The sequence below is a fragment of the Puma concolor genome, chromosome D3 (assembly GCF_028749965.1).
Source record: "Puma concolor isolate L17-30 chromosome D3, mPumCon1.1.hap2, whole genome shotgun sequence".
In the NCBI taxonomy this organism is placed as follows: Eukaryota; Metazoa; Chordata; class Mammalia; order Carnivora; family Felidae; genus Puma; species Puma concolor.
Window position 1 is genome coordinate 8,915,383 of NC_141678.1, and position 27,210 is coordinate 8,942,592.

At 47.4% G+C, this 27,210-nt stretch overlaps 1 protein-coding gene across 2 annotated transcripts in view; it reads left to right on the forward strand.

The window, feature by feature from the left end:
- CCDC63 (coiled-coil domain containing 63) overlaps window positions 1-27,173 on the forward strand; it is a 35,935-nt gene extending 8,762 nt beyond the window's left edge. Inside the window, exons 6-13 of one of the 2 annotated variants that reach the window (XM_086681676.1) lie at window positions 5,094-5,213; window positions 8,843-9,024; window positions 9,809-9,990; window positions 11,912-12,132; window positions 18,198-18,242; window positions 21,763-21,955; window positions 24,560-24,763; window positions 26,981-27,173. In XM_086681676.1, the coding sequence (XP_086537802.1) occupies window positions 5,094-5,213; window positions 8,843-9,024; window positions 9,809-9,990; window positions 11,912-12,132; window positions 18,198-18,242; window positions 21,763-21,955; window positions 24,560-24,763; window positions 26,981-27,069 (1,236 nt within the window). In that variant the 3' untranslated portion in view covers window positions 27,070-27,173. Of the gene's footprint in view, window positions 1-5,093; window positions 5,214-8,842; window positions 9,025-9,808; window positions 9,991-11,911; window positions 12,133-18,167; window positions 18,243-21,762; window positions 21,956-24,559; window positions 24,764-26,980 lie in introns of both variants that reach the window. The other variant, XM_025933446.2, reaches the window with a different exon arrangement.
- The last annotated feature ends 37 nt before the right edge of the window (window positions 27,174-27,210 follow it).

The following is a 27,210-nucleotide window of genomic DNA, read 5'->3' on the forward strand; positions in this document are numbered from 1 at the left end:
TGCTTATGACCCATAGGCTCAAAATAGTCAAATCCATATATACCCCAAATGCCCATCCCCGAATAGTCAACTCTACCCATCCACAAAAGGGTCGAAGAAGTGTATGTATCCAGAAGGCAAAGAGCTAGAGACATTTGTTGGACAATGTTAATGGTCATATCTCTTCCTATGGCTTGAGAGGCCCTGTGATCTAGGCCCTGCCTACCCCTCTGTTCTCATCCCACGCCATTCCTTCCTTCACTCATCTCACCCAGCTGCACAAGACTTCCCCCTTCCAAATATGTGAAAACTGGTCTGACCTCAGGGCCTTTGCACGTGTTCGCCTGATCCCCGCTGTCTGTCTTTTATGTCTCAGCTCAAATGTGACTTTTAAAGGGAGGCCTTTTCTATGTCCTCTCTCCTATTTAAAGCATATCCCCCTTGCATTAATTAGGTTCCTGGCCAAAAACAAATAGTATGCTCAGTAAGGTACTTTGAGAAGAGTTTTATGAGGCACTGTTTACAAGGGTGTGAGCACAGAGTAGGGACATTGAAGCACTGTAGGGTTAGCCACAGTGGGCAGGGGGCACACCCCAGAACTTGAACACAGGGAGCATGCCAGGGGGAACAAATACCCCAACCTCTCTCTTCTTACCCATGGACCCCCAGTGCAAGGAGGCCATTGTGGACTCCTTCCAGGTCAGCTTCCTGGGGCACAGAGCAGGGTGGGTGGCACAGAGTGGAGAGTGAACCTCAGGAGTCAAACAGAAGATCCCAGAACACCCCCTCGGCCCCTTTCACGACATCCCATGGCCCCCCCTTGATAGCACTTCTCATAGTGGTAATTATGGCTTAACACAGGTGTCATCTGTCCCTATAACGTGTCACCTGCAGGAGGGCAAGGACCATGTCTGTTTTGTTCCCCTCGGTACATCCCACGCGTGTGCCAGTGCCTGGCACATAGTAGGCCCTCAATAAATATTTACTGACTGAAAGAATCTGGAAATTTCATTACATCTTTCCTCTGCTTGCAAATCCTTCAGTAATTTCCTGTTGTTCTTGAGATAAGGGCCAGACTCCCCCATGTGGTCTGCTGGCTCGGCTGCCCTGTGTCCCTCCTGCCCCTTCCACCTTCCCTCCTGCTCCCCCCTCCGTGCTCCGTCCACACTGGCCACCTCCATAAACCTACAGTGCTGTCTCTCCCCTGCAGGCCTTTGCACATGCCCTTCCCTCTGCCCGGATTGCCTTCCATCTTCTTTGCTTGGGGGGCTCCTATTCATCCTGTAGGCCTCAGCCCAAATGCTACTTCTGCCGGATACTTGTCCCTTCATTTCCCTGCCAGATGCTCCCACTGGACGTGTCCAAAATGCCTTACATCTCCCTTTTCCTAGGACTAATTATGCTTCATAGCTTGTTTCTAGTCCTAGATTATAGGTTTGTGTTGAGGCCAGGGGCCATGATACCGTCTTGGTCACCAGCATCCCCCTGTTGTCTGGCACAGAGAGGGCATCTAAGAATCATTGAGGAATGAATGAATGAATTTGTGGATGAGAAAGGAGGCAATAGCAGTGAAGAAAGAGGAAAAGTGAAGAAAAGATGGGGACATGGGTCCTCAGAAATAGCAGGAAAAGGCAGCCTGCTTTAGAATCCGCAAAAGAACATGGGGCTCACCACCCTGTACAAAACCCCTTTTTGCCCAGCTCCATCCCAGGGAGGGCGGGTCCCAGAATCCCCTGCTGCTATGCCCAGAGCTTCCTTCTTGCAAGAGGTCACTGGAGGCAGGGACCTCACCAGGCCCTGCCTGGCCTCAAAGAGCAAATAAGCCTATGCCTTCATGCTGGAGAGAGCACCTTGCGTAGGCAACGCATTCCTCCGGCGGTGCAGCCTTGGATGTGTCTCTTTTTGGGCAGAGGCCTAATTACTCTCAGCGTCACAAAAGCAACGTCTGACAAAGAGATGCCAAAGGGAACAGGAGGCTGAGTTTAATGACAAGAGTCACTGGGCAGAGTGCTGACACCACAGCATCCTTTGACAAGGAGCTAGAACCTGAGGTCCCCCGGTGAACTCAAGCAGGGGCGGGCATCCCTTCGGCACAGGCCACGCTTTGCTCCGGAGATGCTGCCCTCCCATATATTACAACGAGTCGTTTGTTTCACTTCGTAGGTGAGTTAGTGGGGCTCTGTGTTGAGGGAGCTGCCTGTGCACAGCGTAAGAGAGAAGAAAGTAGACGGGGGTCTGACTTGAACCAAAGCCTGGCTACTATGATTGAATCATAAACAGCGTTCACATGCCTTACGAGTTTGTGGGCAACCTAGCGGTTCCCTTGATGCCTGATCATCTGAGCTGCCATCTTGCTTGATGTACCAGTGGGCATGTGTTGGGCTATGGAAGTTTGTTTTTCTCACATAATATGATGTCTGTCTGGAAAAAGATTGTCCCAGAGATGGGTTAGTAGCTCTACAATGATGGGTTGGTCTTTTTCTCTCCGATCCTCTTGGTTGGCCCTGGCCTCATGGTCACAAGATGGCTGCCAAAGCTTAGCTGGTATAGCTTCTCACAGAATCACATTCAAAGATATGAAGAAAGGATAGGGGGTCTTGTTCTTATATGATATTCTCACTTATGAGGGAGAGAATATTTCACAGAAACTCTCCAGCTGATTTTCCCTCATTGGCCAGGGCATATACCTACTTCTAGGCCAATCACTGGCAAAGGGAAATGAAATTTCTATAATTGGTTGGGGGCTAGACCAGGGGCAGTAAACTGTGGTGTGAGAGCCCAATCTGGTCTGTTTATGGCCCTCCAGAAAAGAATGATTTTTACAATGAAGACAGACTATCTCTTCCTATGACTGTTTTAGGAAATGAGGAAACTTTCTCCAGAGGCTTCCCTAGCAATCAGCCTGCCTAATTCATAGGCCCTAACTGGTTTAGTCCTGTCCAACCTTGAATGAATAAATCATAGAGGGGACAGAATTACCATAGTTGGCTTGGATCAGCCTTCTGGGGTGAGATGGGTTTTGGGGGCCAACAACCCACCACATCCATTACAGTTCTGGCTGTTCATACCTCTTCCAGCTACCTGGCTCTGGAACATTCTTCTGTCCTTTGCTTGGTATCTCTCACTGCCTGAAACCATCTTTCATCAGCATACTGTGGTTCCTTCAAGATTAAATGTGGGTGTAGACCAAATTGGTGGTCTTCAGGACAGATTAAGTCTGACAACATGAGGGCTTTGGCCCAGTCAGTGTTTAAAATTTATTTTAATTAGTTAACTTGTTAAAATTGAGAGATTTCATGTAAAAATTTGGGTATCTGACTTTTCTTCAAAAAAAGAAAAAAATATGGAAAGATTTCGTAACATTGACCCTGAATTTCCGTGGGACAACTGCAACTAAATAGTGTTGTGGTGACACCACAGCTGTTTACCCACTCTCTACTTCTTCCTCTCTAACAGATTCCTAAAGAGCTATGTTTCTCATCTTCCCTTGCAGCTAAAGGTGGGCAATGAAATTTGAGGGGAAGTCTGTTGGGGGTGTCTAGAAAGTTTTGCTTCCTAGATATAGGTCCTAGCCATTTATCCATGTTGCTTCTTCTACCTTCCTGCCTGGAATATGACTGTGAAAGCTGGTGCAGTGGCAGCCATTTTTTGACCATCAGGGAAAGGCCAGGTGAATTACAGAGATCTTGTGTTTAGTTCCTTGAGTTACTGAACTTAACCTGGCACGTTTATGGAGAGGAAGATAAACCATAATTTGTTTGAGGCATTGTTTAGTTGCATTTTCTATAATTTGTAGTTGCATGATACGAACTGCTGCCTCTTAAGGCAGGGAGTATGTGCTCCAGTTTTCTATATACTCCACCGTCCTGTACGGTCTTATAGTGGGCCCACTTTACGCTTTTATGCCACCTGCTTGGGCATAGTTTGCAACCTCTAGTATAGATTTTTCTCTCAATGTTCCATGGTCATAACTGAGACTGTGCTGTATAGACTTCCCGAAGGTTTGGCAATAACCAAAGGAAACCACCATCTCAGGGACACTAACATAGAACCCCGGATGCGACTGCTCCCAGAATTCATCAGCCCAAGCTCAGCACAGGGGCGCCTTGCTCCCAGCTGAAAGCCAGCCTCCATGTAGCTGACAAACTTTATATTTCATTACACCAAGCACTTAACGTCTCTCATCTGGAACTTCTCAATTTCCAGACAGGAGCCGGACTTCAGATAGTGAATTCAAGTTACTACCTCCAGACAAACAAGAACATAAAAAATTGCTTTAAATGACAGTGCCCTGACCCTTCACCCAGCAGGGTTCCAAAAAAAAAAAAAAAAAAAGTCTCAGAGCTTAGTCTCAGTCCAAACCCTAAGAAGATAAAGTACCTCTGACACATTAGGACCTGGCACTCACTTGTCTTCAGATAATAGTTCCATAAACTTCTGTAGAACCTGCTAGGATTTAGCACTAGCCAGCTGCTTCCAGATGGGGCTAACTTTTGGGAGGCAATTTGGATCTCTGCCTGGGTTGGGTTAAAGCTGTATGTCAGGTTGGTTATGCACGTTGCTAGTGGTGTGAGGAAATGACATGATCTGCTGTCACTTGTATGAGAAACTGCAGAGTGAGCTCTGTGGGAAGGTGATGGCAGGGGTGGAGGTGGGGGGTATGCTTGGGTCTGGAGAACTTGGCTGGAGCTGCAAGGGTAGAGAGAAACACCAAAATTCTCTCCTGCCAGCCATGGCAAGGGTGTATGGCCCTTCTCTGAAGTCAGAATCAATGATCCCAGTGCATAAAGTGCATGGCGTGTTAGCGATGCTTTTGGCCACAGGTGACATGATACCTAACCAAAAGAAGGTTGCACCAAAAGGTGAGTGAAATTTACATGCACACGTAAAAGCAAAAACTCTAAATCGCCTCATTTTACCCCAAACTGGCTGAGATTAAGTTGCGTTGAGCATGCATTCGAGAGAGAAATAAAAAATCCTTTTGTAGGAAAGGAAAGAACATTAGAGTTTTTATTTTAGCACACTTAAGTTAATGAACTGTTGAATCTGTACCCATATAGATATTAATTTAACACAGTTGGGGGGGGTCTCTCTCTCTCCTTTTTTTTTTCCAGATTGCTCAGATGGAAAAAAAAATTATAAACCAAAAACAGATCTTCGCCAAGATACAGAAAGCCAATGACCCCCGGAAACTGCAAAAACAGATCCACATTTTGGAAACCCGTTTGCATCTCGTACGTACGTGTTCTCTGCAGCTTTGCAAACCGCTCTGCCTTCCCTTTGCTCAGAGCAGAGAATGATCCCCATGGTACCTTTAGCAGAACACATCCATCTTGTTGGTTGACTCAGAAGAAGGTTAAATAAGAGGGTTCACCCAAGCCAGGCAGCCTTTTAGACTTACCATCCACCCTACTCTATCCACTCTGTTCCATCCACTGGTTGACCCACTGTTACCCAAGGTGCCTTTCTCTTTCTTGCTCTCTGCATTTTATGTACCATGCTGCTGCCCGCCTCCCCCCACCATCCCCATCTCCCACCCCTCCCGGGATACCTGTTCTTAGTCACTTGACTTAAAAACTCTTGCTCATTCTCAAGAAGCAGCTCAAATATTAGCCCTCAGCAAGCAGAATTAGTTAGACCTTCCCTCCCATCGCAATCTGTTCACACCTCTGTGAGACCTGGTACTTTTTGGTTGTTGTTGATGTTGTCTCTAGGAAATACTCAGCACAGACATGCATAACCAGATAAAGAGAAAAGTGGTATTTCCTGATCGCTTTCAGTTTATAGTGAGTTTTGCATTAAGCAGGATTTTCTAAATTGCAAACTGGCTTAAGCAAAAAAAAAAAAAAAAAAAAAAAAAAAAAAAAAAAAAGAGAATGGATTGGTCATGGAACTAAAATTTCAGAGGCAAAAGTGGGGCCTTCAGGAATAGCTGAATCCAGATGCCCCAAGCATGTCTTTAGGATACTTTCTCTGTCCATCTCTCCTTTGCGTAGAGATGACTACATTCTTGGGCAGCCCCCCAATGTGAACAAACACCAACAGAAAAAGACAATCTCTTTCCTAAGAATTCAATCATAAGTCGCAGGGAGGGCTCCCATTGGGCCATCCTGGGTCAAGTGCCCATCCCTAAAGCAATCATGGTGGTCAAAAAAATGAAATACATGGACTTGAGTCACATAACTACGCTTGTACCCCTCCCCCCACTCCCACAGCCCCCACCCGAAGTCAAGGGACGGCAGCCCTGTCCAACAGTGTGGACTGAGAGCTAGGGAGAAATGGTTCTCCTGGAAAAGCAAAAAGAAAGAAAGAAGCAATGCTGGGCAGGTACAAACACATTTCAGTCTGACTTGTGAAATTACAGTTCTCACAAAATGAGTCAGGAGAGAGGGAAAGTGAATTGATTTGAAAGGAAGCCTGTCAGCGCCTCATTATGCAAAGCTCTTAGCTTCCCCCAAACTCTGACCATCAAGCTTTAACCGGGCATGTTTGAAGGCAATTGGATATGACCTCTGTCTGCCCCGGTAACCTGAAAGTGGACTGAAGACAGGGCAGTGTCTTTTTAATATCCACGCACAGTGACTTGTACCCATGTCTCAGAATGCCTAGGATTTGTGTTAACATGCAGATTCCTGGGTCCCCTCCAGATTCACTGGTTCTGAGTCAGAACCTTTAAGGCTTAGACCCAGGCATCTGCACTGTTATTATAACTCCCAGTGAAACTCTTACTGAAAACCCCAGTGAAACCAAAGGTTAAGAATCAAGGTTAAGGTTAATGATTCCCTTGGTTAAGAATCATTAATGCCTGGCACAGTGTGAGGCTTAGAGTAGGTACTTAGCAAACATCTGTTGATTAAATGAATGAATAAAGGTATGCATGATAGAGGTCTACTTTTTTGTTTATAGATCTATTCAGGTTTTCTATTTCTTCCTGAATCAATTCATTAGTTTGTTTCTTTCTAGGAATTTGTCCATTTCGTCTAAGTTATCTTCATTTGTTGGTATACAATTGTTCCCAGTATATTGCCTTATAATCCTTTTTATGTCTGTAACGTCTGTCGTACGTCCCCTCTTTTATTTCCGAGAGGTTTGCTCTTTTGCATCTCAAAATGGTCCCCTTTCCTTTCTTCCCTGACCAGTTCTGGGTGTGCCTTTTAGTAGATTAGGTAACCAACTCTAAAGGTTATTTCAGGGTCCCCAAATATTCCATGACCTTAAAGACTCCTCCATTTACTCAATGGGGCATGAGAGTCCTCCCCATTTTTATCCCACAATCAGAGGATGGGTAGCATGCCAACAGTCCTGGAGTAGAATTCACACTACAGTGCAAATGACTGATAAGTGATATCTTCTCAAGGGTAAGTGGAAGATATTGAGAGAATAAGGATGATTCTGTTCCTGGATTCCCTTCCCTTGTGTGGTGGCTACTGACATATCCTACAGAGGAGCCCGGGGCCAGGACTAGGGTGAGGCAAGTAAAGAGCCCAGAGTGCAGAATTTAAGAAAGCACTCATGGAAATGCAGGGTTGACACCAGAAAATGAATACCTCCTTAAATTTTGCATCCTGGTGGCCTCACTTGCCGTACCCCATCTCAGGCCTGTGGAAGCCTAAGGTTTCTCCAAATATGCCTTGAAAACCTCTGATCGAATCTACTTTCTTATGATTAGGACTATTTTCTGCAATTGTTTCTTTTCAGTGTCTATGGGAGCACTCCTCATAAAAATTTTTTATTAGGATAAATTTATTAAGATGTACAGAAAAGTTGAGGGAATCAAATAATGAACACCCACATACCTATCACTTAGATTTAGTAATTGTTAACATTTTACTATTCTGTTTCACCCTTCTTTTCCCTGAAGTATTTTAAGGTAAATTACAGACATGATGATATTTCACCCCAAATACCTCCATCTCTAAAATCAATCATCTTTAAAAATCAAACATTTTCTTTCATAGCCACAAAACCATTATCACACCTTACAAAATTAATACTATTTCCTTAATATTGCCCACGTTAAAAACTTCTCTGGCTGGCTCCAAAATGTCTTTTAAAGTTGGAGACTGTCAAGTTTCACCTAATAGATCTCTTAAATTTCTTTAATCGACAACAATGGATCTCAAGCAGAAATGATTTTGCCCCCAAAGGGGCATTGTCTCTAAAAAGAGACATTTTTGATTGTCACAACTGGGTTGGGGCTGTGTTACTGGCATTTATTTTTATTATTATTATTTTTTTAATGTTTATTTTTGAGAGAGAGAGAGGAGGGGCAGAGAGAGAGGGAGACACAGAATCCGAAGCAGGCTCCAGGCTCTTAGCTACCAGCACAGAACCCGATGTGGGAGTTGAACTCACAAACCTTGAGATCATGACCTGAGCTGAAGTTGGACGTTCAACTGACTGATCCACCCAGGCACTCCTGTGTTACTGGCATTTAGTGGGTAGAGACCAGGCATGTTTCTTTAAGAGCATAAAGCACAGGACAGCTCTCCACCACAGAGAATCATCCAGGCCCAAACAGTGCCAAGTTTGAGAAACCCTGCTCTACAAAAGCCCCATCCCAACTCTTTCCAGCCACCAACTTGTTGAAGAGTCTGGGTCAGCTGTCTTCTAGAAAGTTCTACCTTCTGGATTCGGCTGCTTGTTTCCTCATGGCGTTATTTACCTTTTCCTCTCTCCCCTGCCCTTGCTAAACACTGGAAGTTAGGTATAAAGGTAGTTGAGAAATTTAAAATCCGGGGGGTGGGGGGACTTACCTAAGACCACTTAGCCAGCTGGTGGCCAGCCCACCCAGCACTCCCAAGCGGAAGCTGTCTCATGCCCCAGGAGTGAGCTCAGTACTGAAGCACGGCCCCGCCCACAGGTCACCGTGCACTTTGACAAGATGCTGACCACCAATGCTAAGCTCCGGAAGGAGATCGAGGACCTGCGGTATGAGAAGGTTGCGTATGACAATGTGTATCAGCAGCTGCTGCGGCGCTTATCGATGCAGAAGAAAACCATGAATGTGGCCATCGAGCAGTCTGCCCAGGCCTATGAGCAGAGGTGGGCTGGGGGGAGACCTAGGGGCAGGGATGTCTCTTAAGCCCCTGCCGAGCACCTCTGCCCCTGGGCTTATGCATTGAGGGATCTTGAATCATAATAACTCTGAGCACTGACTGTGTGCCCAGCACGATGCCAGGTTCTCTGGGTATCATTGCAACCCTCACAACTGCCCCGGGAGTTATTATCCCTATTTTGCGGACCAGGATACAGAGGCTTAGAGATGCCATTTGCCTGAGAGCCAGGTAAATGGCGGATGTGGTAGGACTGAGATTCAAACTTCTCTGCCGAACCGCCTCCTCCAGGTAGCCCTGCCTCTGGTCCTAGGGGCCTCTCGGTCCGGCTTATCTCCTTGCCTCCCACTCCAGGGCAAGAGGCATATAGCTGGGCTGTGAAGAGAACAGGTTTTAGAGTCAGATCTGGGTTTGAATCCTGGCTCCATCCATCATTACTGTATTATTGTAGGACCACTTTGGATGGTAGTGGGGAATAAACAATATATGTATATAAGGACTCGCTGGGCCACAGTAACTGACAAGTGGTGATGATGATGGTGATGGTGGTGGTGGTGGTGATGATGATAGAAAACTCACTTCCTGGGGATGGTCTGGAGCCAGCAGCTCCTGTCATTCAGGTAAGGAGGGCTGTTCTTCCACTCCCAGCAACCTCCATGATTCAAAGAAGTGATGGCCATTGGCAGAAAGTCCCTCTGGTCTGGTAGGGGGAGGGGAGGGGAGGGGAAGGGAGGAATCTCCAGACGCTCAGACCCTGTACCTGCCTCACTCAGGCTGGAAGCCATGGCTCGAATGGCCGCCATGAAGGACCGCCAGCAGAAGGACATTTCTCAGTACAACCTGGAGATCCGAGAGCTGGAGCGTGTCTATGCCCACAAGACCAAGCTCAAGTCCTTCTTGCTCATCAAGCTGAATGATCGTCTGGAGTTCGAGGAGCAGAGCAAAAAGGAAGAAGGTACGTTCTCCAGGCATTCTCTCTCTCTCTCTCCCCCCTCCCTCCCCATCTTAGCTGAGGGTGCCCAAGTCCTTCTGTAGTAGGCATGCCAACTTTAGCGAATAAAATTACAAGATGCCTAGTTAAATCGACACTTTAGATAAACTGAATAAATTTTTAAATAAAATAAAAATTATTTGTAGGTAATCTACAATTGGGACACAATTTATACTTTAAAAATGTATTGTTTGTCTGAAGTTCAAATGTAACCGGGAGTCCTGTATTTTATTGGCCAACCCTAACCCATAGGATGTGTCCTTACTCTGAGGTTCTCCTTCCATTGTTTCGTTGGGGGAGACTCGGGTATTAGGTCCCCAGGACCATCCCCACGTTTGGCGATTTGCTAGGAGGACTCTAAAGATTGAGTGTGTAGGCACATGCATGGCTGGGAGGTGGAGACACAAAGCACGCTCAGCGAAGGCGAAAGGGGCACCGGGCAAAGTCTGGAGGAAACCAGGAGTAAGCTTCCGGGACCTTCTCCTAGGGGAGTCACACAGGATGTGCTTAATTCCCCCAGCATCTCACTGTGACAACACGTGTGAAGAGATGTCTGCCAGGGGAGCTCATTACGGCCTCAGTGCCCAAGATCTTACTGGGGGCTGGTGACGTAAGTGTCCTCTCCCCTGCACACACCAAAATGCCAGCCTCCTGGAAGGAAAGTCCGTGTTTAGCATCAACCCCACACAACATGTGCCCAGCCTAGGCACAGGGAGTCCCTCCTAGCATTCAGGCAAAGTTTTATATCCCTGTAGGGCACTGGTTACCATTTAGGTGCCCAGGTGCCAGCCACGGGACACCCTTGCAAGAAGAGCCCTTTCTAAGGAGGACAGTCTCAGGGCCGTTGTATTCACTGTCTCCTGAACAGACGGAAAAAAACCTGAGCTCTTCTGAGAGCCCCCCGGGAAGCTGCATTTGTTCTTTGTTCCTTCAGCATCTCCTGGCTCTTCCTGTCTTTACATTTGGGACCATGTTGTGAAAAGTGTGTTTCTGAGAAACCCCATCTCTCACTCTTTAACATAACACATAAAGGAGTCACGTGGCCAGAGGTGCCTAGGAAGATCTAGAAAGATCCCTGTGATTGTCATGTGGAGGCCAAACCAAAGAGACAAGACTGGGGCGCCTGGGTGGCTCAGTTGGTTAAGTGTCTGACTCTTGATTTTGGCCCAGGTCATGATCCAGGGACGTGGGATTGAGCCCCACGGCGGGCTCCGTGCTGAGTGTGGAGCCTACTTAAGACTCTCTCTCTCTCTCTGTCTCCCTAAAAAAAAAGAGACACACAGAGAGAGAGAGAGAGAGAGAGAGAGAGAGAGAGAGAGAGAGAGAAGACTGGGTTCAGGAAAGGTGGGGCTTTTGCAGGCATCAGGCTAGAGAGAATGAAGCCTGGAGAACCTTCTTGGTTCTAATTCCTTGAATTTGCCAGGGTCTGAGCCTGCCCGGGGCCCTGTGCCAACAGGGCTCCCTTGACCTTCATCCTGTTCAAATGTCATCTCCCTCGAGAGGACTTCCCTGGCCACCCAGCTCCCCCGTCAGAGCACCTGACGCGTCTCCTCCATCACCTGGGCTACAGTGGTGATGGTTGTATTTCTTCTGTCTGCATGGGCATCTCCTTTTCCCTTCTCTGCTTGTCTGATTCCTGTGCTAGAAGCTCCACGGGGCAGGGGAGTGTGTCTGCAGAGCCCAGCACAGCGTCTGGCACATAGTAGATGTTCGGTCACGTATCTGTGAAGCGACTAGGCACGAAGCTCTTGCGCTCCCCCTCCTGGAAAAGCCTAGCCTCCTCCCCGAGGCACAATAAACATTACGGAGCCGGAGCCGTCTCCCGCCTGGCATCGCTCCGAGTGGCTTCCTCTCAGCCTCACACTTCCCGGCTTTTCCTTCCCAGCCCTCAAGGCGAAGAAGTACAAGAGGAAGAACAAGGGTGAGAGTTTTGAGAGCTACGAGGTGGCGCACCTGCGGCTGCTGAAGCTGACAGAGAACGGGGACCTGAATGAGCTCATCGAGGGGTTTCTGGCCAAGGAGGAGAAGAACTTTGCTCGGTTCATGTACGTCATGGAGCTCAACAATGACATGGAGACGATGCACAAGAAGACCCAGAGAATCCAGGTCGGGGCTACTCTTCTTTCCTGGGTCCGGGACCCACACACTCTCATAACGGCCTTTCTCAAAGGGGGTTCCTTGAAACACACCTTGAGCTGCTCTGTAGAGAAGAGGGCCTCAGGGTCTGATCGGTTTGGGAAACACTGTATTCTCCCAGGCTTTCCCCCCTACATTTTAACCTTTCTGAAGTTGGTATTTGCCTTCAGCTGATGCAAACACTTAGTGTGGTCCTGTCACCACCCCCCCACCATAGTGACATAACCCATGGCATGTTCTATAGTCCTGGGTTCAGTAGACTATAGCCATGGCCAGATACAGCCTGTGGTCTGTTTTCGTACAGACCTGAGCTAATAAGAATGGTTTTTGCATTTTTAAAAAGGTTATGAGGAAAAAAAAAAAAGAGGGTATGTACGAGAGAGATCATATGTGGCCTGCAATGCCTAAAATATCTGCTATCTGGCCCTTTGCCTTAGAAGCTTGCTGACTCCTGTTAATCAGCAGCTTCACAGAACTGAGTAGAGATGGTCAAACCATCTTGAAGACACTTGATATGCATGAGCATAATGAAGGCTCTGACGAGTCCTGCAGTAAAGAAACTTCTTTACCTTGGTTAAGCCCATCATTTCCCAAACTAAATTGGCTTCTTGGGCTACTTACTCCCCAGAACACACATAAGCAGCCTTTGGAACTGTCTGAACAGGATAGAGTCTAAACTTAGTATGACACTCCAGTCCCTTCAAAATTTGGCTTCAACCTGCTGCAGCAGGCACAGCTCTCTTCACGACCCCAGGGTGCCCTGGGCAGCTCCTAGTCTCACCCATCCTAGACCTTTCCCTCCTCTGAGGCCTCCCCGTGCCATTTCCTCCCCGCCCCCCCCCCTCCTGCTTTTCTTCTGATGAAATACTGCTCATTAGTCCTGACCCTGCACAAATGTCATCACCTCTGGCAGTTCATTACTCCTCCCTCTGGGGTCCCCGTGCTGTTTGTATGACGAGGCGGGCCACTTCCGTTTGCAATGTCACTGTTTCCTAAATACGGAGCAGGTGCACTGGCTATGTGTAAGTAGCCAGTAGCCAGAATATAAGGGAAAACATTTTATTTTATTTTATTTTTAACGTTTTATTTATTTTTGAGACAGAGAGAGACAGAGCATGAACAGGGGAGGGTCAGAGACAGGGAGACACAGAATCTGAAACAGGCTCCAGGCTCTGAGCTGTCAGCACAGAGCCGGATGCGGGGCTCGAACTCACAGACCGCGAGATCATGACCTGAGCCAAAGTCGGCCGCTTAACCAACTGAGCCACCCAGGCGCCCCAAGGGAAAACATTTTAATTTACTAGTGATGAGTTAATTTTTATGAGGATTAGGATAAATATAGCTTGTGAACTTTTGATTGAATGCACATTGGTACTTAGGATGATAAGAAATACTCGTAACAGTAAGGAAATAAGGGTAAACCTAATAAAATGAACACAACTGGGCTGATTTAAAGAAAACTCTTAATATACAATAATAGATAGTGATAGACAATACCACAGGTAGCACAGGAACACGATGGAAATGAAGGTGGTGCTATCTGTGAGGGTTATCGCAGGAAACATATGGCACGCCCCAAATGGGTAAATTGAGGTGGGTTTTTTTTTTTTTAAGGCACTATTTACAATGGCTTAAGGAAATTACGAAGGGTAAGTGCAGGAGAAACAAAAGAGGGCTCCAGAACAGGTAAGGGGAAGGAGCCGTTTTCTGGAATCAGGGGAGAAGGCTGTCCATGTGTCTCTCCTGGAGGGATGCAACCGAGCTAGTGACCTGCCAGGTACCCCCAACATCTTTCCAGTCCTGTTGTCCGGGCCCAACCCAGGCCAGGGGACCAGGGAGCTCAGAGCCGAGCCCCTGGGGTTTAGGGCAGGAAGGGAGGTAGGTGGATTTGGGGGAAAACGGAGAATGTCCAGCTCTGTGTGTGTGGTGGGAGTAGGGGTGGGAGAGATGAGCTTGTCTCCTGTCTCCCTCCGTCTCCCTTCTGGAAGGTGATCTTCCAGGGGACAGGCACAAGAGTATACTTCCTCTTCTTTCCTAGTGCTCAGGATGGTCCTGCACACAGTGGGAGACACCAGGAAATGGTTCCCAAACAGTAATTGACCCGGACCTTCCCATTCACTTAAGAGGGCCACCCTTTTCTCCTTCAGCCGGCAGCCTGTCTCTGTTAGGAAGAGTGTGTCTGATGAAAGATGACCAAACCCCTGCCCTTTCTGGGCCTCAGTCTCCACGTGTGTAGAATGACATAATGGGACTAGAGCAGTACTTTCCAAACTTTTAATAAAAAAGCTACAGAACATTTTCGTTTAAACCCAGGTTGAGGAAACACCGTACAGCAAACAGGTAAGGGGCGCCTGGGTGGCTCAGTTGGTTGAGTGTCTGACTTTGGCTCAGGTCAGAATCTCACAGTTTGTGAGTTAAAGCCCCACTTCGGGTTCTGTGCTGACAGCTTGGAGCCTGGAGCCTGCTTCGGATTCTGTGTCTCCCTCTCTCTCTCTCTCTCTTTCTCTCTGCCCCTCCCCTGCTTGCTTGCACTCTGTGTCTCTGTCTCTCTCTCAAAATTAAAAAAAAAAAAAAACATTTAGAAAGAAAAAAAAAAACAGGTAAAATGGAGCAGTTGTGGATGAAGGGGGTGGGGGTTGGGAGGGGTGGTTGGAGGGGTTGCCTGGACCCTTGACCTTTTCACCTTCTTGTGGCACCTCTGCTCAAACTAGGGTTCAGGTAGGAAAAATATGTAAGTGAAAAACAATTAGGATACTAACATCTGACTTCGCCCCTTCCCCGAGCACCTGGATCAGAGGTCGTAACTGATTGAATCCCACTTTCTTTCTTCTTTTGCGTCGTCTCCCCTACCTCCCCCTCCCAGTTTAAAAATTATTAGTTGCTAACATTTGAAAATCGGGATATTCCACATGGGAATCGGGATTCCGGTTTCTCTCGGGAAATCCGATCAGACGACTCCGGCCCGCACTTCCGCGCGAGGTTGAGGTCCATGGGCTCAACATCCACCGAGACCCGCTGGGTCCGATTTGCGCCTGCGCCCAGCCCTGCGGACCTTGGAGCTTTCGGCCTCCGGTGTAGGCGCTTCGCCGCTGCCCTCAGGTGGCCGTCTGCAGTATTGCATGGAAGGTCTTTGAACGCAGAGGTTTGAAGGATGGAATGGATGGATGGTCTGTTTGGGACCTGGGAGTGGGCAGGACGCTGATTCTTTTTTTCTAGGAGACAGCACCTTACTAGCCCCGGTAGGATGACAGGGACAGACCATAGCAGAGGGATGTGAGGACGCTAGTCGGAAACTGGCCCGATGAGGAAACGGTTACTGAACAAAACCGACCTCGATCTTTCCCCTTCACCGTGATGGTACCCCCTCTCTTAGATACACAGCCTGTCTCTGGCCTGGGCGCGAGTATGTCTGATGAAGGATGAGCAAGTCCCTGATCTGCCTGGGCTTCAGTTTCCCCATTTGTAGAATGATGTGTGAACGACGACAGTAGCTTCTGAGCTTTTCTTTGAAGTTACAGAACTGTGTGCCTTTTGGGGCTTAGCAGAGCTGCAAATTCCTGTTGAATAAGTCCTGAAAACACTTTGTTTCTAAAGAAAATGCTTAATATTTAAAAAATCTTATAAGAGAAGGATATGCTTGCTCATTATAGAAAATTTGGAAACTACCTAAGGATTGAATTTTTTAAACCATCCATTATCCCATTCCTGAGAGACAATCATTGTTGCTATTTTGATCTATTTCCTTCTGATTTATTTTTTTGGGGGTGATGCTTTTAAACTTAACATAGTGATTATTATATAGTATATATAGATTCATGTATTCTGATTGAAAAAAGTGTTCTTTTGGTTATTTTTTCATTCAGCAAGTATTTATTGAGCACTTACTATGTGCCAGGCACTATTCTAGACCCTGGTTATGGGACAGAGAACAAAACAACAAAAGGCTCTGCCCTCATGGAGCTTCTATTCTGGCTGAGAGACAGACAATGAACAACAAGCCTACTAAATACATTAATCATAGGGTAGGGGCGCCTGGGTGGATCAAAGAGTCCAACTCTTGATTTTGGCTCAGGTCATGATCCCATGGTTTCGTGTGTTCGAGCCCCATTCAGGCTCTGTGCGCTGGCCTGCCATGCAGAGCCTGCTTGGCATTCTTCCTGTCTCCCTCACTCTCTGCCCCTTCCCCTCTCACACTCTGTCTCTCTTAACTAAATAAACTTTTAAAAATTATAGGATATATTAGAAAATGAGAAGTGGTGTGGATAAAAAGATGAAGTACAGCAGGTAAAGGGGGGGTTCTGGAGCCAAGTGAGGGCATGGGAAGTTGAGAAGTGAAGTTTGAGCAGACTTGCAGGAATAAGCTATGTAGATCTCTGGGGGATGAATATTCCAGGCAGAGGAAACAATAAGTGCAAAGGTCCTGAGGTAGGAAAGATGCCCATTTACAATACCAGGATCATTCTAGACAGTTCACACTGTTTCGAAAACTTTTCCCCCCAAGTTCATCATAGAACTCTCCAACATCTTCTATGTTCTTTTTAATGGCTTCTGGGGACCCTGGAATCTCTGTGTAGAATCATAAGAAACTTCTTAAAAATGTGATCCCCAAGTTCTATCCTATACCTACAAACCTAGATTCTCTGAGAATGGGCCAGGAATCTTCAATTGAAACCATATTTTTAGAAAAAAAAATATTAAAAACATTTTTGAGACCCATTGCCCCCATGATATGAATACTATCTTTGATTTAACTCATCCACTATCAGTAGACATTTAAGTTGTCTCTAACTGGGGGCCATTCTTTTCTTTTCCTTTTTAATGTTTATCTATTTTTGAGAGAGACAGAACATGAGTGGGGGAGGGGCAGACAGAGAGGGAGACACAGAATCCGAAGCAGGCTCCAGGCTCTGAGCTGTCAGCACAGAGCCCGATGTAGGGCCTTGAACCCACGAACCGTGAGATCATGACCTGAGCCGAAGTCAATAGCTTGAACGACTGAGCCACCCAGGCGCCCCTAATTGGGGGCCATTCTTGAGTAATAACCTGACAGACAACCTTGAACAGCCACTTTGCCCACATGTCCTACTATTTCCATGGGACAGATTTCTAGGGATGAAATTATTCAAAGGGTAGCCTTTTATATTTAGACACACTCTTCTAACACAGGGGTTCTTGAATCTGGTCCCTGGATCAACAGTAGCAGCAGCTCCTGGGAACTTTCAAGAAATGCACAGTCTTGGGCCCCACCCAGACCTACCGAACCAGAACCTCTGGGAGAGGGGCCCAGCAGTCTGTGTTTTCACGAACCTCCAGGTGATTCTGATTCATGCTGGACTTTGATAACCTCTGCTCTGGAGCTGCCTTTACGTTACATCCATTACAGTAGCCACAAGCCACCCATGGCAATGTAAGTTTAAATTAAGTAAAATTAAGGTTTAGTTCCTCGGTGGCACTACCACACTTCAAGTGCTCAATACCCACAAGTGGCTAGTGTCTGCAGGGCTGGGTGTTGCAGAGAGAACATTGCCACCATCACGGTTCTATTGACTGCTGTTCTAGACAGTTCTTCAGAATGGATGAACCACCCGCCCTCCCACGCCCTCATCCTTCTAATTAAGAAACATCAGGGGCGCCTGGGTGGCTCAGTCGGTTAAGCGTCCGACTTCGGCTCAGGTCATGATCTCACGGTTTGTGAGTTCCAGCCCCGCGTCGGGCTCTGTGCTGACAGCTCAGAGGCTGCAGCCTGCTTCCAATTCTGTGTCTCCCTCTCTCTCTGACCCTCCTCCACTCACACTCTGTCTCTCTCTGTCTCAAAAATAAATAAAACATTAAAAAGAAACATCAGAAAGAACCTCCATGGGCTTAAGTGGGGCCCAGGGGTTTGGGGGCTCCTTGAAACAGATAATTTAGATCCTCATCATCGTCTCAAGGCACAGGCATGGTTTCAGGTGTGGTGGGGAGGGGAGCACGCACTTGTCCTTATGGTCTGGTTCTCTCGTGAGCAGAATGAGATCATCCTCTTGCAATCCCAGCAGAAATCATCCCATGATGACAACTGCTCTGTCCTGAGACAGATGGAGGTAAGACCACGGTGGGGAGGGAGGGACGTGGGAGTCTCTGTTGTCTGCCTGTCTGTCATGCAGCCTGTCAGGCGGCCCTCAGGAGGAGTATGATATCTGCCCCATGAGACCGAACTGGCCTGGCTCATGTCTTGACATGTCCTGACCCTTTGTCATGGGCAGCCTCTGCTACAGATGTGCCTGTAGAATTTTGTCCCTTACAGGCCCTTTGTCTGCTTTAAAGACTCCCGGACTTCAGGGAGCATAGCCCAGGCACTTGTGCCTATAATTTCATCCCAGACTGGCAAATTCCAGACAGAGCTCTGCCTCAGTAACTTTTTTCTCTCTCCCCCTTGTCCTGGCTGTGGCCTGTTGTCAATAACAGTTATTATGAACATTTGTTGAGCATTTACTATGTACCAGGTACTGGGCTAAGTGCTTTGCGTGTATTATCTCATTTAATCCTCACAACAGCCCTGTGGGTTAGGTGCTGTGGTCTCTACATTTTACAGATGAGAAACTGAGACTCAGAGAGGTAAAGTCATTTGACTAATACCTTGGAGCTGGGATGCTGTATTTGAGCTTTGCATTGTATTTAGTTGCCAATCACCAGGAACCAAAGCAGCAGTGTCCTAAGCAAGGTAGAAGTATTTATTTTGTTAAATACATTTGGAGATAGGTACTTCAGGTCATGATGTCATCAGTAACCCAGGCTCCTCCTGTTTGCCATCTTCAGCGTGTGGCTTATTTTCCCAGGGATGTCTCATGGTTGTATTGTGACTGCTGATGATCCAGACATCACTTATATGTTCCATTCAGGAAGAAAGTGGGGGAGGCAAAAATATCGTTCCCATTACCTTAAAAGTTATTTCTGTGAAGACTCAGCCAGTGACTTCTGCACTTACATCTTGCTGGCCATCCCTATTGCAAAGGAGGCTTGGAAATATAATTTTCAGCTGGGCACATTGCCGCCCCAAATACAATCAGGAGTTTGTTATTAAGGCGTAAGGGGAGAATAGATAGCAAACACCTGACAAAGATATGAACCCAGAGAGTTTGCACAGCCCTGTTGTAATCCAACAGTCCCTGACCCAGGAACTGCAGTCCTGGATCATTTTCCTTTCCTTCTTTGTGGCGTATTTTCTTTGTTGGCATCCATCTGGTTAGACAGGGATGGCAGTGCCATTCTCCAATGGGCCACTGGGGGGCAGCAAAGCACAAGGCACCATCCTTCGGCTCTGGCTCCGAGAGGCCTGTCTCAGGAGCCCAGATATGGGGAATGACGCTTCAGGCAGGGTCCAAGTCCAAGGAGACCCTCCTCAAGCTGAGCACATGATTGGGGCCCCACGTCCCCAGTGGCTCACGGCCACCCAGTGTCGTCCAGATGCTTCCTTGGGGTTGGGACTGGTGAGGCTCTGCACCTCTGGGTTTTGAAGGCCTAAAGAGGGGCACTTTGGGGAGGCCGACCAGGCAGCCCCCAGCGTCTCCCCCACGTCTGAAGTCTTTTCATCCTGTCTTTGTTCCCTTGGCTGCAGCATGACTTCTGGGGGCCTCAGTTCAAAGCAAATACTCCAAGCAGGAGAATTTGTCTTAATAGCAATGGAATCACAAGGGCCTTTTTTTCCCTTACCCCCTGCTAAAGATCATTTCCCTCTGCTCTATTCCCGGAGGCTTTCCTCACATCTTCCCTTTCATCCTCTCCTGCCCCTCTGAGAGCAGTGGGAGCACCTGCCCCTTAACGGGAGGCTTTTGCATGGGAGTTAAGCAACCAGGACCTGGGAACAAACGCTTGGGTATGACTCTCAGAAAAGTCACTTCCTAGCTGTGTGACTTTGAGAAACTGACTTAACCTCTCTGAGCCTCTGTTTCCTCACCTTTAATATGGAGATAATAATCATCTTCACTTCAGTGGACTGTGAAGTTTGAGGTAAGTCATGCATGTGCACACTGAGCACATGGCACAGCAGAGAATTCTGAGTGTAGCTATCATTGTTGTTCGTGATGTAAATCAGTAAAACCTCACAATCACCTCACCTTGGAACTAAATAATTGCTCAAGAAATGAACCCAAGGTCAGGTACGTAGACCGCTCCATACAAGGAAGCTAAACACAAGTTCGCCTTTCTTCTCTGACCTCTGACCTTCTGTTTTCCTCACCTGAAATCTGTAGCAGTTGTGAGGCTGTGTTGAGATGATGTGTAAGGTGCTGGACACATGTTATCACAGCCACATCAGGCTTTTTGTTTGTTTGACCACGTGATCTCCTAACGTGCCTCTAGAATGAGAGGGCAGCTCTTGCTGTCATATGGGGAAACTCAGCCCTGGGAGCCAGGACAGAGGAAGCTGCCCGGTGTGATGGTCGAGTGACAGTTCGGATCTTGGCTTCCCTCTCCTGGTTGTGTGCTTCAGAGCCTCAGTTTCCTCACCTGGAAAATGGGGGTATGGATAGGACGGACCCCTTGGGATTGTTATTTGGGACGAGGCAGGAGCCACAGGGGAATGGGCAGTCCTCACTGGGCCCAGTTCACCTTAGCAAGCTGAGAGCTCAGAGGGAGAGTCAGGAAGTGACTGGAAGCTCTCAACCCAAGAGCAGGGATTCTCAGCCCAGGGTTGCAAGTCAGATTCACCTCGGATGCCCAGGCCGCATGCCAGACCAAACCATCTGAACCTCTGAGGCTGGGGTCAGGGCAGCAGATGTTTTGAAGGTCCCAAGTGAAAGTAACGTGAAGCCAAGATTGCGACCCAATGGACTCGCAGGGGTTCTCAGACTTTACCGTGCATCCGAATCACCTGGAGGTTCATTAAAACACACATTGCCAGGCCCACCCCCAGAGCCTCTGATTCAGGGTCTGGACTGGAGCCCAAGAATTTGCACTTCTAGCAAGTTCCCTGATGAAGCTGATGCTCCTGGTCGCCCAGGGACCCCACTTTGAGAACCACTGGACCAGAGCAATGTGTATTAACCAGTGAGTGGTAAAATCAGTTTGTTGGATTGAACTAGCCTTCAAAAATAATGAAACAGAACAATAGAAAATATGAGAACACACAATAAGAATATTGATCTGTGAAGCATTTACGTCATTTGATTAGATAATCTATTTAAACACACACCCATACCCGTATGTATATTTACATTGTATACTATGAATTAGGCTTCATTGTAAAATGTACTCCTTTCTGTGGGCCACAGTTTTAAAAAATGAATCACCAGCTTTTAAAAAATATTGTAATCCCGTACACATGTAGACACGTGTACATACATGTAGGTGAAACAAAACTTAGATTTAACAATATTTACCCTCATTACCTGCAGTGTATATTAGTATTTTCTTTTCCTTTCTTTTCTATTTACTTTCTTTAGAATGCTGATTAAGGCTTAGTACGTTGATTTTGTATCCCCTCAGAGGTCTGAAAATCTGTAGTTCAGAGGCTCTGGTTCCAGAGGGTCCCAAACCCCCATCCCCACTGAAAGTCCTTATGGGTGGGCGGAGCCCAGGGTGCAGCCTGGCTGATCTTGGGTGGGAATTGGGGTCTGTCACCAGGAGAAACTGAAGAAGACCACGGAGGAGGCAGACATGTATGAGAACAGCTACAAGGAAATCAGCAAGACCTTGGAGCATCTCAAGAACTCGGTGGAGAGTCTGTTTAAAAAGATAAATTGTGATGCCACCAAGATCCTGGGGCACTTAGGGGAGACAGGGAAAATCAATGACACCAACCTTCCACAGTACTTTGGTGAGTCAAGGGAGTGGGGGGCTTGTTGGGCCTTTAAGAACTATTTCCGGAACTTTCTGTGAGCAGTCACGAGGACTTGTTCTTTGGGTGGCATTGAGCCCGGTGATGAAACGTGGGCTGTAACGCCAGCCTGCCTGGGCTCCAATCCTGGTTCTACTCTTACTAGCTCTGTCCCCCCCCCCAAAAAAAAAATGAGGAGTAAACTAATATCTACCTCATAAGGTTGTTGGGAAGTTTAAATAAATTAATAGTTCTTAGAGTAAAGCTATATGATCGTATTAATAGATGCAGAAAAAGCACTTGACAAATTCAACATCCATTCAGATAAAAACTCTTAGCAAACTAGAGCTGGAAGGAAACTCTCTTAACTTTGAACGGTATCTACAAAACACAGCTAACCTCACGCTTAAGGGTAAAAAACTGAATGTTTTTCCTCTAAGATCAGGAACAAGGCAAGAATGTCTGCTCTCATTGTTCCTATTCAGTATCATCGTGGTGGTCCTAAACAATGCAGTAAGGCAAGAAAAAGAATTGAAAAGCATACGGATCGGAAAGGAAGAAATAAAGTGCTCAGAGCAGTGCTTGGCCTGTAGTAAATGCCTGTCAACTAGAACACACATTTCTAGCCATAGGCCCTTAGCTCAGGATAGAGAAGGAGGGAGGTACCTCCAGAGATCACCCCAATTTGGAGCGAATGGCTTGCTTTTAGAGTAATACCTAAGGTTCTTAATACGCTCCGTGTCTGGGGATTTCCCAATCACCCCCTCGAGCCGGGTTCAGTGATTTGCTAGGAGGGCTCACAGACTCAGCCTGTAGTGGCACTCTGGGCTTTATTTGCTGTAGCAAAAGGATCAAAGCAAAATCAGCAAGAGGAAAACGGGCATGGGGTGAAGTCTGGAGGAAGCCAGGAGCAAGCTCCAAGGGTTCGTCATCCAGAGGGGTCACACAGGACGCACTTAGTTCCCCCAGCATTGAGTTGTGATGACGTAAGTGAGACGTTACCAACCAGGCGAGCTCATTAGAGAGGCTGTGCCCAGGGTTTTGAAAAAAATAAAGCAGTTACTTAGCATAAACATGTTTTATACATACAGGTTAGGGGCACTGAGCCTCTATTATCATTTAGTGAGGATGGGAACCTTCCTGAAATCCAGGTTCCCTGATGTCAGCCTCAGGCCAACCTGGCAAGCTGGTCTTTCCAGGGAGAGTAATCAGGACTCCTGTGTTAACTCTTTCCTGCCCACACCCTATTACGTCTACACAGCCTGGCCCCTACTCACATTTGTCATGTCCTCGTGTCCTGCTTTCTCACAAGTCACACTATTCTATGGATTCTTCCAACCCTCCCCTCAACACATTCCCACCTCAGGGCCTTTGCACAGGCTGAGTTCCTTCTCATTCTCAGATCTCAGTTTAAATGTCCTCTCCCTAGCCGGGCTTCCCTCCACTGCCTCATCTGAGGTTGGTGTCCCCTCCACACACGCTATTGTTCCCATTCATGGCAGTCCTTTTATGTAACATCCATCCAGTTTGTTTCCATGTACAAGTAGCTCTCACTCTGTGAATCTATGAAGTTTTCGAGATCTGATAGCAAGTGCCAGATGCAAATATTTTTGGTATCTGATTTTCAGAAAGAATGGCAACAGTACAGGTAGCACGAGGTTTATTTAAAACATTCTCCAGATCCAGGAGTTACTGAGTCTAGATAACGAGCATCTGGAAAGCAAGGGAAGCGTGTGCTTTTCTGTTTACCTGTCGAATTTGTCCTTTTGTCCGTCTTCCTCCTGTACACTGAAGCTTATGAGCTTCCTCGGGCCGAGATTGCATCTTTGTTTTTACTGTTGTTGTTGCTTTGTTTCTCCTCCATGCATCGCAGCATCCAGCTGTGTGCCTGGCATGGTAGGCATCCAATACTCATTGGTAGAGTGGGTGGTTGAACACACAACTCCAGTGAATGCACAGGGCTCCGACACACAGCAGGATAGGGGAGCTCCCCCGGACTAGACAGGTCAGAAAAACATTCCTGCAGGTGGCAGAGGCCTGACCCAAGTCTCAAAACGCCAGTAGGGGTTATTCAGGGAGGGGTGTAGGGAAAGGCATTCTAGGCAGAAGGAACAGCATGAGCGCAGGTCTAGAAGCCTGGGACAGAGCGTGCAGGGGAAACATCAGTAGTTTAAGAGGCTGCCTGTGGCTCCCAATTGTTAGTGTAACCCACTGTTTCTCAACCGTCTTTTCATTATTGCCTCCTAAGGAGTCTTTTTAGGCATTCTTTTCCTAATTGTCCTCCTCATGAAATTTTAACACTGTAGATATAAGCTATAGTTGTTTATGTTCTGTATGTATATGTTTTATGTTATAAAGTCAGATTTTTTTTTTTTTTTTTGCGTCTCAAAAACAAATATTGCCCTCTTGCGGATAGTGCCCTCTGGAGAACGCACGGTGTAACCTAAGAGAAAGCCCTCATCCTTAGAGGATGTCCCCACTCTCTGTTCTTTCCCTTCTTCTCCAGCCTACAGGGGGGTGGGGGCACCACCCCCAATTCCTGGGAACCAGGTCTCTTGGCTGCCATCTTGGCTGCCATCTTGGTTCTGATTGATTTTCTTCCAGCCATCATTGAGGAGAAGACCAATGACCTCCTGCTGCTGGAGTCCTACAAACGGATCCTGGATATGGAAGGGGCAGAGACCGAGATGCCACCGCCCTTCATCAACCCTTTCTGGGGCGGCTCTTCCCTCCTCAAGCCTACAGAACCCATCAAAGTCATCCCCCCGGTGCTTGGGGCTGACCCCTTCAGCGACAGGTTGGATGAAGGTGAGTTCTCTTTCTCCCCCAATCTGCACAGGTTGCTAGGAGACCTGTGCCAGAGAGAGTCTGCAGTGCTGAGCCTCAGTTTCCCTTTATGAGTCTCGTAGGCCCATCCGTTCCATTGGGTTCCATCATGGCTGTGGTCCCTTGACTTGTTTTGCCTGGTGATGCTTCCCTCTACAGTGCAATGACCTAGCCACAGATCCTGAAGTTTAGTGATCCTGGATATTTTTTTCAATCACTACTTTGTGACCATTTAAAATGAACCTTAAAATGCTTAAGTTTACAAATTGGCAAGTTGCAGACACACAAGATTCCCTAGGCCCATCTCTCACCCTAACCTTATGCCCCTGAGTCTGTCTCCACCCACGGCCATTCTTGCCCCACCCCAACCGTGTCCTGCAACCTCATGGTTGAGGCAGCTGCGGCTTGGTTCCCTGGAAGCCAAATGCCTAACTGTGGCCCCTGTGGCCAGGTTGTCAATCTTCCCTCCTGACACTCCCTTCACCCGGGGAAGCAGCCCTTCTCTCTGGGGGCGGGGAGAAAATTGGCCCCGCCTGGGTTTTGGAGGGTAGTTGCCACATGTGTGGCAAGCCTGGGACACAGATACACCTGTGAAGCCCGTCATCTTGCCTGTGCAGATTGGTCCTCCAAGAAACATTTATTCAAGGTTCAAGGATGAAAGTAGGGCCATGTTCACTGCAGCCCCGAACTGGGCACTACTGAAACGCTCACCCATTGGAGACTTGTTACGTGAATTACGGGTCACCCATCTGTGCAACAGGCTTACTGTGCAGACACAGACAAGAGTACAGTGGGTCACTATAAACTCTCCCTCTCTCTCTCTCTGTCTCTTTCTCTCTCTCTCTCTTTCACACACACACACATACACACACGCTCTCAAACTTATAATTTATATATAAATTATATATGTGTAATGATATATGGATTATAGGATATAATCCTATATCCTATAGTATCCAGGGGACTTTGAGCCATGTCTGGAGATATTTTTGGTTGTCACACCTGGGAGGTAAGGGATACTGCTGGCATCTAGTGGCCAGGGAAGCTGCTAGAAATCCTACAAAGCACAAGACAGCCCTTGACAACCCCGATGTATAATAGGGAAAGAACTGTGTATAATGAGAGAGGAGGAGGAGGAGGAGGAGGGAGGGAGGTTGGGAGGGAAGCAAGGAGGACGGGGTCTTGATTACGCATACAAAAACAAAGGATCTATAGGCTGACTTGTGGTGGGTGTTTCTCGAGGTGGCGATTTACAGACGTTTGCCTAAGTTAAACAATTCTGTATTGTTTAAATTGTTCTTTTCCAATGGTCCTGAGCAACTTTAGGAATTAGAGAAAACTAGATTAAAAAAAAAAAGCTGCCACAGCTCTCTAAGCAGGGCTTCAAGCGTGCAGGTGTGTCAGAGATGGAGGGGGAGGAGTGAGGAAGGATCACCGACACACACACACACACACACACACACACACACACACACACACACACCCCTCCAGTTTGATTGAATTGGGGCAACTGAAACTTGGCAGGAGTGAAAGCTGGGTCTGGTGTTACTCACCTTTGCATACCTTCCCTTTGCCCTTTGATTCCTAAAAGAGGAGGGTGGCAGGGCACAGATGCTGGTAATGCTACCCTCACCCAGTCAGGAACTTGCATCATCATGTCTTCACTTCTGCTCAAGGGAATGTTGATTAACACTGGGTTCTCTTAGCTCATTAGTCTCTGTGGCTCATATGTATGAATTAGAAGAGGCACTCTGGACAAGTTAATTAAGGTGCCCCTTCTGTATGGACATGATTTGGCAATCAAGTCGGGTGAGGGCTGGATTTCAGCCCATCCATTCACCTGTCTTCTCTAGATATCTTTGTTCAGTCTACATCCTGAACAACAGCACATGGTGGCCCTGTCTCCTTGATGTTAAACTAGACTCAACTTCACATACTCCTCTGGGAGAAAAAAACAGTTATTATCTGGGCATCCCTGTGCAGTACATCTCTGCCGATGCGCCTCCTCCCTGAACCTCGAGAATATTCAACTCCACCCCCAGCACTGTGGAGGGACCCCAAATCAGGCTTGGACAACCATGCCTTGGGCATCCATGAACGGGGCAGAGAGGCACTGTCCCTGGGAGGGAAGCTCCCCACCCCCACCCCTTGCTGGGTTTGGTTTCCGGACTCCTCACACGAGTCCTGTCTTTGATGCAGTGGACCAGCCCCTGGACCACAGCAGCCTTCGGCAGCTCGTGCTCAGCAACTACACTGCGAAAGAGTTTCGAAACAGGGACTTACACTGAGACAGCATCCTGGAAAGGGGGGATGATCTGAGGCCCAAGAAGTTATGGTCTGAGGTGGAGGGGGCTACATTTGTACCAGAGAGAATAAATGTTTTGTTCTTTAACCTCAGTGTCTCCCCACACTCATTACTAAGAGACTAG